Source organism: Eublepharis macularius, chromosome 8 (assembly GCF_028583425.1).
Source record: "Eublepharis macularius isolate TG4126 chromosome 8, MPM_Emac_v1.0, whole genome shotgun sequence".
NCBI classification, from domain to species: Eukaryota; Metazoa; Chordata; class Lepidosauria; order Squamata; family Eublepharidae; genus Eublepharis; species Eublepharis macularius.
The window spans coordinates 23,639,402-23,653,886 of record NC_072797.1 but is presented as its reverse complement, the minus strand read 5'-3'; the positions used below and the strand labels follow the sequence as shown (position 1 = coordinate 23,653,886).

At 41.0% G+C, this 14,485-nt stretch overlaps 1 protein-coding gene across 2 annotated transcripts in view; it reads right to left on the bottom strand.

Annotated features, from left to right (window-relative positions):
• Positions 1 to 14,485, bottom strand: part of WDR70 (WD repeat domain 70) — a 131,463-nt gene that overhangs the window by 95,871 nt on the left and 21,107 nt on the right. For both annotated transcript variants that reach the window (XM_054987346.1, XM_054987347.1), the window contains exons 6-9: positions 10,161 to 10,220; positions 8,002 to 8,135; positions 3,070 to 3,223; positions 1,227 to 1,303 (exon numbers count right to left, since the gene is read on the bottom strand). In XM_054987346.1, the coding sequence (XP_054843321.1) occupies positions 1,227 to 1,303; positions 3,070 to 3,223; positions 8,002 to 8,135; positions 10,161 to 10,220 (425 nt within the window). The remainder of the gene's footprint in view (positions 1 to 1,226; positions 1,304 to 3,069; positions 3,224 to 8,001; positions 8,136 to 10,160; positions 10,221 to 14,485) is intronic.

Below are 14,485 nucleotides of genomic sequence, written 5' to 3'. Positions count from 1 at the left end.
TCACATACAATGTCAAACCATAATTTGACATTACAAAAGTGGACAGGCTTCTGTGCTCCCTCCTTATTCCAGCCTTCATTTGTCCCACAACTCTCTTGCACTTCCTAGTTCAAGACAACAGGATTGGAAAGAAATCATATATAGTTCAAGAAATCATATATATGTATGTATTTTAAATCTTTGGATGTTTACAATTTGTAATTTTAAATTGTATGAATTGTTAGATGTATTTTAAATTTGTATGTAAATTGTAATCCGCCCTGAGCCTGCTGGCATGGGGAGGGCAGAATATAAATCTAATAAATTAAATATGTTGCTTGAGAAAACTAGATTCAACAATGACAGACTGTAGTTTCCAAGCAGACTATGGCAGGATGCACATATAACAGCCTATAGCAGTATGTCCCCGACCTGGATGGCCCAAGCTAGCCTGATCTCATCTCGTCAGATCTCAGAAGCTAAGCAGGCTCAGAAGCTAAGCAGGTTAGTACTTGGATGGGAGACCACCAAGGAAGTCCAGGTTTGCTAGGCAGACACAAGCAAAGGCAAACCACCTCTGTTCTGTCTCGTGCCTTGAAAACCCTATGGGGTCACCATGTGTTGGCTGCAACTTTATGGTACTTTACACATATACACAACAGTATGTCTGTACAGGAATGAGCCGGGGCAAAGCTCGGCCTGGTGCGCTGCCTCTCCCTTCCCCTCACCCATACAGACTGCAAGTTAATCTTCTGCCACTAGAGATTAAACCATGATACGGAGGGTGGAAAACAAAGCACAGTTTGTGGCATGGAAGTACCAAGAGACGATGGTTTACCACAAATATAGAAATGGTTATTTTCCAAGCTGTACAGAAAGCAAAAGAGTGCCCAAGCCTAAGGAACCCCAGACTCACTCCTATAATGACAAGCTAGTCTACCATTATGTGCTAACATATTCATGTGTACAGACATTAATAATAGACACTAGATGACATGACCCCACAGTCTTCTGTCCTAAATTCTGTAAGGAAAGGAAAGGAAAGGAAAGGAAAGGAAAGGAAAGGAAAGGAAAGGAAGGAAAGAAAGAAAGAAAGAAAGAAAGAAAGAAAGAAAGAAAGAAAGAAAGAAAGAAAGAAAGAAAGAAAGAAAGAAAGAAAGAAAGAAAGAAGGAAAGAAAGAAAGAAAGAAAGAAAGAAAGAAAGAAAGCCTTCTAATGCTATAGCAGAGTCTCTCAGCAACACTCACCCGTCATTGGAACATGTCAAGAACTCCTCCTTTATTTTGGGATGCCAACAGCCTGAATTCAGCATTGCTGTGTGCCCCTGGGAAAGGAAACAGAATGATAAGCACTGCAGAAGCCAGGATTTTAGTAGAACCTCTGATTGGGTGTCTTTATTTATTTGGACATTTCAGTCCAAGTACATCTTAGTCATTATACTGTTAACTACACTGGCATATTCCTGGCGACTGCTTCATGAAGAATATATTAAGCTGCCTTAGGCTCTGCTCTGACTGACAACTCTCTGGGGTCTCACACAGGGATCTTTTGTATCACCCACTGCCTGAGCTTTTCGACTGGAGATGCCCAGGATCGAACCTGGGATCTTGTACATACCAAGCAGCTGTTCTATGTACCGCTGAGTCACAGCTTCCCCCATAAAGCCACAATAGTTCCAGCTAAGATTATGACTCTTGGCTCAAACTCTTCTAGTCCTTGTTATATCTTCACTCTCACCTCCTCATGTCTACATAGATCACTATTCTTCTACAACAAACTATAGAAACAAGAAATCATTTCAACTAGCAATTATATTTCCCCAATCCGCTGATTGGGTTAGGGAAAAGGATATGTGGTTAATATTGAACAAGACTGAATAGAGGCCCATTTCTTGCAGTGCATATTCCATTGTCCTTTCAAAGTCAGTCTGTGAAACTAATAGATGTTTCAACGGGTCGCAAGTCACTATGGTGAACGTTTTAGAAGCTTATCTATTACTAGGCAATGTCTATCAAGTATTTAATAGGACCATATTATAACCACGCTTGTCCCTTGATCGCAATGAAAGCCTTAACATTTATAAAGGAGACTGCCACCATTATTTTGCAGCAAGGAATAACAACTGTTCGTTTTAAATAGTTTTCTCTACGCATTTTGCTAAGCCAAAAGAAACATCTTACGAACATGAATGTCAGCAAGCAAATGAGGTGTTTTTTTTTTAAAAAAAGCTAATTATCTAGAAGAATGTTGTAAAAGTGTTCTCTCTAGAGCCTGTCTCACCAGTTGGCCAAAGATCATCAACTGCGGAATGCCAGTTATTAATTTTAATTGTACATAAACAGTCCATGTTCATCCCATGTGACAGACAGGACTAAAACACAAAGCTGAAGGCAATTCCAGGGCTTCCACCGAGTCCAGCTTTCAGAGTTCCTTCAGTGAAGGAAGCAGCCTGTCTAGGGAAAGGAATATACTCTCTCCCAGAGAGCTGCTCCCTTGTACTGAAATGAATGAAGAAACCCACTCATTCACAAGTTGTATATACTAGCCAGAGAGTACAGAGGAATTTGGATTTTGGTTAGCAAATGTGCCCAGCAATCCCAGTTGCTGTAGAACTCAGCATGAGTTTGAGAACAACTACATTTCACAACAGATGCAGGGCTGCCTCTGAAAATGGCATCAGGACACAGGATACATTTTTACAATATGTTATATAGTGGGAGGGGGAGAACTTGATACGAAGCCATAGGTTTCTGGAGCAGCCTTGTGTTCATTCTGAATTGCACACAGATGATGTTCCAGCACTATCCCAGTTATCACATCGATTCGATATCGCTTCTGAAAAACATACAAACAGGCTCCAGAAGGGTAGTCTGTCTACAGCATCTGCTAGTCAGGAAAAGGGATCTACAATGAATCTCCCCTCCGGATTCGTTTCTGAAGAGGGGAACTCGGACTCTCGAAATATTATATCATGAAAAGTTTGTTGGTCCCTAAGGTGCCATTGGGCTCAAATCCAGCTGTTCTACTGCAGACCAACAGGGCTGCCCAGCTAAACTAAAAGTCTCCTCCAGTGAAGTATTTCCTGCTTACCTTGGTGTTCGCCATGTCTACGATGTACTGGTCTCCTTTGACACACTCCATTACAGGGAAGCCATCTCGATCGAGGACCTTTGCTTGAGAGTTTCCGGAAACAACGAGGATTACATCCCCTGTGCTGCTATACTGCAGGGACCTGATCTGATGACTGGGAAAAATCAGAGAATTAAATTTTCCATAGGATCGACTTAAAACAGAATACAAGGTTCACTCAGTGAGATTTATGAACGAGCAGAGGTCTAAACCTGGGTCTCCCCGGTACTAGTCTGACACCCTTTAGTACACCAAATTGCCCAGGACTTCTCAGAGGAACTTTCATGGGTGAAACATACTAAGAACTCTAGAGCATATTCATTAAGAAGTGGGGGGGGGGGGGAGAGGAGAGAAATCAGCAAAAAATTGTTCCCCTTCCATCTGAGGAAATAGTCAATAAAATCTAACCCTTGGCTTGTAGCGATACGTTTATTTACTTCACTTATACCCTGCCTTTCTCCCCATTGGGGACCCAAAATGGCTTATATCGTTCTCTTCTCCATATCACCCTCAAAACAACCCTGTGGGGTAGGTTAGGCTGAGAGTGTATGACTGCCCGAGGCAGCCAGCAACCTTCTGTGGCAGATTGAAGGTTTGAACCTGCCCCCACCCCCCACTGCCCAGGTCCTAGTCTGGCACCACACCGGCTCTCAGGGTAGCCTTCCTTTCTAATCCCCTCCCCACCCCCCCATGGATATGGTTAGAAAAGAAGGCGCTTCTTTATACAATGTATAATTAACATATGGAATTTGCTGCCACAGAATGCAAAAATAATACTAATAAAAATAAAAAACTGCCAGTTTCAGATGCCTTCATAGGTAGATTAGACCCATTCCTGGAGGTTGGGTCTATTTCTGTATATTAACCATACAGCAAAACATATTCGGGAAGCAGCATAATTTTGAGCCCCACCTGCTGAGGTGGTGGAGGATGCCAATTAGCTTATGCCCTCAAGCTTACAGCTGAACACTGCCAGAAACAGGATACTGCTCTAATCTAGACAGAACCCCGATCTGATCCGTTGTGGCTCTTCCTATAATTATTTCCAAAACTAGTTATCAGTATCGATCCTATATACAAGATCTGCATGATTGATTACTAGAGCAAGTGTTTCAAAAGCAGCTGAAAGAGACATCGCAGCCAATGAATTGAACAAATAAGGTCTCTCATTTCTCAGCGTCTTTGTCTTTATTAGCGTTAATCTGAAAGAGATGGGAAGCTTCTAAATGAAGAAATATTGACAAGGATTTAAAAGCAAGACTGCCAAATTACAGAAGGCAAGATCATTTCCAAGAATTAAAGAAAGCACTTTCAGCATTCTGTCTCTCTAAGAGAAAGTTTCTGATGCTATGCATAAAATTCACACAATCTAATTCTGTTGGCATTGCGGCAGCAACACAGGAGGCAATAGGTTATGTTTTGAGTATACACATGGCTTTATAGGAAGTGGATGTTGCTAATTTTATCTCTTCTTTCCTTAAAGCTGTATTATTAAATAATCAACCTTCAACATTTCTAAGATCTGAAAATACCATTTTTTTTGTTAACCATAATGTCATATGATGATGTTAAGATGACAAGTCACACGGTATGGACATTATCTGAACGTGCAGCTGCATTTTCCTAAGTTTCTTATCCAAAGACGCTCCCAAATACCTATTTCACACACTCCCAAGAACAAAATACATTTTAGGGATTTGGTGTGAATGCTTTAGAAGGAGTGGAACTGGTCTATGTGTTCTCATTCCCATTCCAACATCCCTTTTAAAACCTTATATACAAAAATATATAAATGGCAACTCACATTTCCACAAACAGCCCAAGTGATTCTAGCAGGTTAGAATCAGTGGTTGCAACCAAAGACAGACTATTACCAGGGTCTCCAACCTGATTGTGCAGGCACATTGGAATCTGAAGAAAGGTCGTGGTTGCCACCACAAAATGGCTACTATGGGGCAGGACCAATTAACACAACCACGATGGGGAGACGAGGCAAATCACAACAATGTTGGAAAGTTCTACGCTGGGCATAGTACGACAGGGACAGCTGCTTCCTAGCAGGCACTCAGACACAAAGCCTTTGCATCCTCCACTTTTCCAAAGCTTCTCCCAACAACAAACTGGTGCAGGAAAGCTGGGGTTGGCTCTTTGCTTTGAAAAGGAGCTGCTGTTTGGTTTCCAAAGGAAGTGGAGAGGCCAAGCGAAAGGCACCTAGCTGTGATGCATCTGTCTGGGTTAAGCTTGCTGTTATACTAGTGAGCCAGCTGGTAGGGAGCAATTCAAAGCTCCCTTTTTCTGTACAATTCAAGGGTTTGCTGAGCTGTTACAATTAGCCAGAAGCATTTCTGATTTCATTTTGGAGAGTTGCTATAGCATGGAGCAGTTCAGCTGCAAATCAGCACTCTACTGGTTCGAATCCCACTACTGCCATGAGCTCAGTAGGTGGCCTTGCATAAGTCACTCCTCTCAGCCCCAGTTCCACAGCTGTATTGTGGGGATAATATAACACTGACTTGTCCACTGCTCTGAGTGCGGCACTAATCTGCCTAGAAGAGCAGTGTATAAGCACAGTTGTTACTATTATAATTCTGGCAGGCACAAGTGCTCAAATCCATACTCAGCCTGGAATAAAGTGTTTGGCGCAGACCTCCTGTGACAAGTACAACATGTTGTCAGATTGTGAGTGGATCAGGATAAGCCAGGGTGATACAGTGCTTAGCGTTGGACTAGGATCTGAAAGGGACAGGTTTGAATCCCCACTCTGCCACAGAAACTTGGTGGGGGAACTTAGGGCCAGACACACACACACACACACACACCCAACCTCACCCACCCTACTTCACAGGGTTTTTGTGAGGATAAAATGAAGAGGGGAAACAATGTAAGCTGCTTTAGGTTCTCGTTAGGGAGAAATGTGGGGTTTCAATGAAGTAAACAAAATAGTAAAAATAAATTAGGATGCAACTATTACTTTCTTTTAACATAGGTATGAGCTACTAAGGAAATCATAGAAACCACTACTTAACTTTACCTGTTTAATAATGGAATATCTCATCTTTAAGATGAGTACACAAGGATATGAAATAAGATGTATAATTTACCGTGCCATGGTAAAAACCACACATGCAAACAATCTCCCAAAGGAAAAGAATATGTTCTGAACTTTTATTAGGACTACCGCTATTTAAAATATTTCACTAAAAACAACAACAGTGAATTAAATAGGCTGAATATGTATAGCATATTCCCCTTCTTGTTTCAAAATGTATCAGCAAATAAAGCAATACCGATGTTTCCAAGATCATGGGAAATGGAGAGATACAAAGGAAAGGGGCGGGAAATGAAAAAAATTACATATCTGAAATCTTTATGATCACGTCTTCACGTTCAGTGCTGTGATCATGAGAACAGCAATCATTATTATATTTTAAGTAAATATTCTTCAGATTCCAACAGCACCCAATGTACTATAGAAACAGGGCTGGGTTAAGAAATGCTGAGGCCTTAAATTGTTGAGTTTAAGAGGCCCTGTAAGCATTACAGTATTGTTTTAGCCAATTATGTAAAAGATCAAATGTAGTATTTTTTGTTTTGTTTTTAGAGGTCCCCTTATAACTGAAGGCCCTAAAATTGCAGCTTACTTAGCTTGTGCATAAATCCAGCTCTGTATAGAAGCTAAGGCCAAACTAAAGGTGCCAGTGTCCAGATTGGGCCTAGAGTTCTCCTAGAACGATAACGTTCTCCAGACTTCAGAGATCTGTTCCCCTGGAGGAAATGGTAGCTCTGAAGTGCAATCTTTATGAAATCCCATCCCTACAGAGCTCCTCAATTTCCCAAACTCTTCCCCCAAGCTCCACCCCAAATCTCCAGAAATTTCTCAAGCCAGAGTTGGCAACCATAGGCCAAAATTACATCGATCCACCTTTAAAGCTCAAACTGCTTCAGACATTTCACTATATACACCCATTTTTCTCCTCCTCAACTCCTGCTCTCTTCTTTAAAAAATAACAACGGATCATGTCAGCAGGACCCGTTTTGGCTCCAAGCTGTGGATCATGATCCGCAAGCTAAACCAGTGGCTTAAGTCTTCTGCTTTCCAATATAAACAGCTGCTGTGCTTGCTAGCCTTCTGTTCTGAAACAGCAGCTATTGACTAGTTAGCAGAGCCTGCACTGAATTCATATTATTTGTTTCTGAAATTGTAGAAAACGAAACACTTATTTGAGGCAATCTTTTCATGCATGGTACTAATTTTAAAGACACCGTTGTTTTATTTCTCATTCTAAATATACAGATGGTGTTTCAGAAAGTACAGGCAATTTCAGTATATAGCAAAGGCCATTTTCTTCTAGTGGTTCCAAATGACTTCACATGTGATCTCTCTCTGAGTTTTCGAACAATATTTAGCTCTCAGGGACCAATATAATATTTACTATTGCTACTAAATAATATTGTTATTAGTAGAGATGGGCACGAACCAGAAAAAAACCGAACCATGCAGTTTGTGGTTCATCACGTTTCACGAACTATGAACTTTCACAAACCTACCCCGGTTCATGAACCAATTTGTTTGGTTCATGAAAACATCACTTCCGGGGCAGCAAATAACCATTTCCGGGTCAGCAGAAGCTCACTTCCGGGTCAGGAGAAGGTCTGCAGAAAGTCCATCCCCCATTGCCTAGGAAACTGATTGATCGGCATCAAGCTGTCTGCAGTGACAAACTGAAAAATGAACCAAATAAACCACCCTAAAGTTCACGGTGGTTCGTCAGAAATGGGCTCTGACGAACCACCAGTTTGCAAACCACGAACTGGCCTGGTTCGTGCTGAACTTTGGTTCTGGTTTGTGCCCATCTCTAGCTATTAGTTACAAAAGAAAGCACTGGTATATACCATTCACATGGCTGCAAAGATCGAAAAGCTTGAAGAGAAGCATCCATTCCTGCAAAATCCCAAAATCGAACATCGTAGTCAAAACCTCCAGTTATCAAACGTGCACCTGAGGGATCCAACCCCAGAGCAGAGACCTATAAAGAAGGGTAAAGGCACATTACTGATGCGTGATCCATTTCACCACTGCATGGCTTCAAATGCCTTCTTTGGTTAAAATAGTAGAATTTAAAACAATTTATCACTCCTTGGATCATTGTGCTGGATCCAATATTAAATCTCCATGGATGGAAGGCATTTCGGTCAGTGGAACAGCACTTCCTTGCCTCTCGTGTCTTCACTGCAGCACAAAATGAATCCTGAAATGCTGTTCCTGGGAGAAAAGAGATCCACAGGAACAGTATGAAAAGGGAGTCCGAGGTATGCAGCATATGGGGAGGACCTGGCATAGATCTACAATAACTTGCTTATTTGAAATACAGATTGTTTGTATACATGTTGTACCGTGACCCATCTCTTCCTGTGTTTGAATCTCCCAGCCATGCTGAACAGCTTACCTGCATAACCCTGGGAAAGAGTGAGATAGCTAGACTGCTCTACAAGAAGCAAGTGAAGGGTCTCTCTATTACAAATAATGGTTGTAATAAACTTTTCATTGCATTGAGTGGAAAAATTGTGCCTGTTGATTCTTAATTTACTTGGGGGTATTTTGGATACATTATCAACATTTCTGAATTATTTTCTTTTTTAAAAAAACACAATAGCCTTCTCTGCACCAGTATTCTTTTGGACACCAAGTGTCGTCCCACCAGTCAATTACAACACAAGGCGTCTTTGCAAATTAGGCCATTCCAAATGGATTGCATTATACTTAAGAGTCACAGAGGGAGAAATCGTCTTAGATTGTTACTGTGTCTACCGATGAAGCCGATATAAACAGTGAACACAGACAGCACGGCTTAGAATCCGCCTGCTGATTATGTAACACTTTCCTCTGCTCACCTACATGTCAAAACTGTCAGAAGAAAATTTATCCCTGTAGTTTCATTGGGAAAATCACTCTCGTTACAAGCAAGGCAACTGGGAAATTAATTAAGGTTTCTGGAAAGGATCTTCAACGTGGGAAATCTTTTCTGAGACTTCTCAGCTGCACAGGAACACAGTCATCAACAGCTTAAATTCATTAGTTTGAAGAGAGACAGATGGGGGTCTTTGTGACCTGACCTTACATGAGAGTTGGAGCAGAAGCCGAGGAGAGTTATGGGGCCTTAACAGCTCGCTTCTAGGCAGCTAAGTCACAGGGGCAGAGGGGGAAGCAGAGAAAGTTTGGCCCGGCTGTCAAGGAGCTGTGTCTTGGTATGCAGGAGCAACTATCTGCTCATGATGGACTACTTTATGGACTGAGGAGGAAGGAGAGCTGTGATAACCCCAGTCATAGGCTTAAATAAAATGTACTCAACAAAATGAAGTCAAGGAACGCGAACTGACAAGGGTATCCCAAAAGAAGCATCAGAAAGGTAATTCCTTGAAAATTCACAAGGGTATCCAAAACAGACCTCCGTATGGTCATTCCTCGAGAATTCACAAGGGTACCCAAAAGAGGAGAGTTTTGCAGATACCATGGATGGCCAAAAAGACAAATAAGTGGGTACTAGATCAAATCAAACCTGAATTCTCCCTAGAAGCTAAAATGACAAAAACGAGGCTATCATACTTTTGCCATATCATGAGAAAACAAGATTCTCTGAAAACGTCAATAATGCTAGAAAAAGTGGAAAGCAGTAGGAAAAGAGGAAGACCTCAAATGACATGGTTTGACTCAATAAAAGAAGCCACGTCCTCCAGTTTGCAGGATCTGAGCAAGTCTGTTAATGATAGGACATTTTGGAGGTCTTTCCTTCATAGGGTCACCATAGGTTTACTTCAGTCTAGATAGATTCCTGAACATACTCAAACTGCTTCATTCTGCTCAAGAGCATCATGTTCGTGTCCGCTACATTCCAACACGTTTAGCATAAATGTGTAAAAATAGCTAGAAGCAGAGCAAATAAACAGAAAATTCCATAAATAATATTATAAAGCTTTGGAACACAACATCGAGCATGGTGCTCGGAGCAGTAATATGTCTTTCGGCATCTTTGATGGAAGATGTTAATGCTTACTGTTTTTGTTCCATGGTGCAGTGTAATTTCATGCGAGTCAGGAATCTTCTTGACAGGGTGCTAAAAAAAAAAGGAGGATATTGTTAGGTACACAGATAAAACCCAATTCCACAGAACAATTAAAAGCTATGAAAAGGAAAAGCAGATCTCACTGCTGAACACCAAAGAAATTGTTTCCATTGCTTCTCTTGGAAATTTAAGCTTTTAAAATTGATAATAGTAATACGACATATTCTAAAATTGATTAGGGGGAAGGGGGACGATTGTATGCTTTCTACTTTAACAAATATGACACAACTGTGAGCATGGTGCTAATTATTTTACAGCCAGTCAATTTACAACTCAATCCTATGCATGTTTACTCAGAAGTAAGTCCCATTATGCCACGACCAAGAAGGCTCTGTTTTGAGTTGCCACCCGTCTAGCCTCAGATCACACAGGCGCCCAGAGCAGGGCCTCAAAAGATGACCAGAGTTGCAACGTATCCTGTCAACAATACCTTCAACTCAAAATGGTTATTTAATTTGCTCATTATAACAGACCTGGACAAAGCTTTGTTTTTAGATATGTTCCAAATTGAGCATGCTGTCTCTACGCATGGGACTAGGCTTGATATGTGCCAAGTAGAGCTAGGGTAAATTCCCAGCATATGGATCCAAGCATCATCTCCAGTTACCACTTGTACAACAAAGAGTTGGATCCTGTGTTGTCTTTCCTCCCGGGCAAGGTGTCTTTTGCCAGCCGCAGAGGCTAAGATCACCCAAGAGGTGCAACTTTGATCCCTTTCCTATGCTTCATGGCTTTTAGTTCACATAAGTTTACCCCCTCCCTACAATTCCCAACATGGTCTTTTCAGCACTCCCAAGTGACGGCTGGAGGGAAGGGAAAGGCAGGAAAGACCATGGTGCTGCACAGGATCTAACCCGCAATGTGCAAATCCACTCTTTTGAATTACGAGGGCAAGTTCCTAAAAGTACATTCTGGTGACACAACATGAGCTGCGCTGTCCAAGGGATTCCTGAGCTTTAAACAGAACTGTTCAATCAAAACAAAAATTAAGATAACAACCTCCAGGGACAAGCCTTGGCATATTACCTCTTAAAAACAGCCAAATATTTACAAAGATTCAATGTGACCCATTCCGTTCTAGTATCGCTAAGCTTTGTAAATTATAGAATATACTATAAATATCACAAACCTACAAAAATGCCTATATATGAACACAAATCCGGTTGCAAGTAGAGATTTCCCACTGCTTTCACTCCAGAAATCCAGGAACACCACAGAAGAATATTTCAAGCTGTCAAGGAAAACCTTTCGGCAGTGTATTGTGAAGATTTGTGTCAGATGGTCCTCTACGCTCCTCTGGAACTTACCATAAACCCTGAGTAGTTGCTACAAGAAACAGCAGTTATCTAACATTGTTGGTATTATACAACTAACCTGGAGTACTATGTACCAGAATCTCAAACATCATGTTATATCATACCTTATTGTGTTTGAAATCCCTTATAACTCTATGCTGCACACATGCATGCACGCAACCATATATTTCTTGGGTGGGGGCCTGTTGTTTTAAGGATAACAGGTTAATAAATGTAAAGTACTTTGTAGATTGAAAGAATGATACAAAGGCTAAGATTATCATCAATCAAAAGGAGGAATGGATCAGCTCTCTTTTGCCTAATATTTCCAGTTAAAGGCCAACATTTGACTTCTAAAATCACTGTCTATCATCTACAAAACACTTCTGTAAGTACATAAAACAATCTGTACCACGTACTGGAACCAATATATTACCTGCAATATTATGAAAATCTATCCAGCCATTGAAAGGGGAGTTCTCCCACCCGACATGCACCATCTTGAATTCTTGCTATCGCCTTCTATTACCTTTCCTTCTGTTCTTCCAAGAAACTGGGCAGTATATGATTGTTTCCCCCTTCTTCAAGCTGTTATCCCTGCAAACACCCAGTGAACTCGGCGAGGCCAAGAATCAGTAGCTGGCCCAAATTCACCTGGTGAGCTTTGTGGCCAAATGGGAATACAGCCCTGGGTCTCCCTAGACACGTTAACCGGTATCTAACACCAGCTATCTCACTGCACTGGACATCAGCCGAGTCTTTAGACACTGAGCATGTACACACTATAACAAAGAGTCTTGGAGCACCTTAAAGACCAATGAATTTATCGTGGCATAATCTCTGATGAATCAAAATCTGCTCTGTCATATGCATGACTTCACAGGTCTGGCCAAGTAGGCCCACAAAACTTATGCCACAATAACTGTGCTAGTCTTTCAAGTGCATGAAAACTTGACATTATTTTGGCTGTCACAGACTAACCGTGCAACCTGAAGTAGAGTTTCAACCTCCTAAACTCATTAACTTCAACTCACTGAAAAGCTCTGCAAGAAAGCTACCCTGTGGAATTTGAACACCATCCATCACTGCACCCTTCATAGACCGTCTTATTGTAAATCAGGGGTCAACACTGCAGGGTGTCTATGGAGCAGATAGCTCCCTGGGACTCAAGCAAGAGTGCCAACTTTGGAAAGCAAAACACATGACATAATCATCCTCCACTTTGGTATGTGCCAGCCCCTCTCTTTTCATTGCGCTTATGCTCAGTGCTCAGCTCTTGCGACCCTTTCTTATGTGCCAACAAGGGTAATGGCGATCACCACTTTGGGGTCAGGAAACAATTTTCCTCCAGGCCAGGTTGGCCAGGGATCCTGGGGGTTTTCTGCCTTGAGCAGGGGGTCACTGGGGGAGGGGGATAGCTATCAATTTCCTGCATTGTACAAGAGGTTGGACTAGATGAAACCTGTGGTCCCTTCCAGCTCTATTATTCTATGCACTGCATTCAACTGTATCCCCTGATCTTTCCTGGGCATCGCATCCTTTTGTCCTGCTCTGCTTTTTATCATTTTATCTGCTTTCATTTGCTGTTCTGTGCATCCAAGAAAATGGCTCTACGCTACCCGATTTCATTCCAGCCCTATAATTAGTTTAGATTAAAATTAAATTTTTGGGTGTACATCAAAAATCAAATCTCTTCTAAAAGGTTTTCAATCTCAACTATGATTCTCTAGTGACCAACTCCTTGTATCATTCAAATGTCATTAAGCTCCCCTTCTTGCTTTCTCAGACAAAGCTGATACTTGACCACAAATAAAGCTTTCCACTAAAACTGGAATATCAAATTATAGTTTTAAGGGAAGGAATAAGATCCAAGGCAAACAGATGAGGCATTAAAATGAAGCCTTTTGCTTGAGAGTGCATGGGTCACAGGGAGGACTGGCCATTTAAAAACAATTGTTATATGCAATTGTTACGCAAAAGGCAGATATGAAGATTTAGTCGTGAGTAACCCATACTTCAGAGTTCAGGTATGTGAGGGGGTAATATTTTTCAGTTAAAATTAGACAGTTAGTATGAGACATAGGAAAATAACTATAGATACATCACACTGCATGTATTTGCCTCTTTTACACCATTACAGACATTTTTCTAAACAGAGAGAGAAGATCAGCCTAGTTCCTCTTAGCGTTGCCAAATGCAAAACTTCATTAGATTTCTGCCCTGAGATCTGAAGCAGACCCATTTGGGTTGCTCTACTGAAATGAAACACTTCTTCAGAAAGAAAGAAAGAAATGAGACAATCCCTTGAATGCCTTTTAAAAAATTATAAAACATTACAGGAAAACTGAAGTCTTTTTTATGCAATGATAGGACAGCATAATTTAGAACACTCTTACAAGGCAATTTTTTGCTGAATTACTCCAGCCTAAGCCTATTTATTTTAATTGGCTTAGACTGGAGTAAGTCTGCATAGAATTGCCCTGTTAGACTCTTATTTTAACAGTGCAATGCCAAACAAAGTTATACCTTTTAAGCCTGTTGACTTCCATGGACTTAGAAGGGTCCAACTCTGCTTAGGACTGCGTGTCAAGTAACGTACAGAATCACTGTTTACGGATCACATTATTTACTTCGTTTATAGTCTGTTGTTCCTCACAGACACTCATGACAAATAAAAATTAAAGGCAACAAATATAATATTTAATATATTTCACTCCTGTGTGCAAATTTAGGCTTGTTTTTTCTGCAATGCATACCCTATTGCACTATTTTCTGAATGCCCCAGCCATTGATCGTATTGACCTACACTGTGTGATCTATCTTGAGCCTCAGCGAGAAAGGCATGACTATCAATAACATAAATAAATATAATAAAAACTGCTCATGAATTTTCAACAAACATTAACAACTTTCAACAAACATGAATGCCATCCTGAAAAGTTCTTTTTTGCACATTCTATG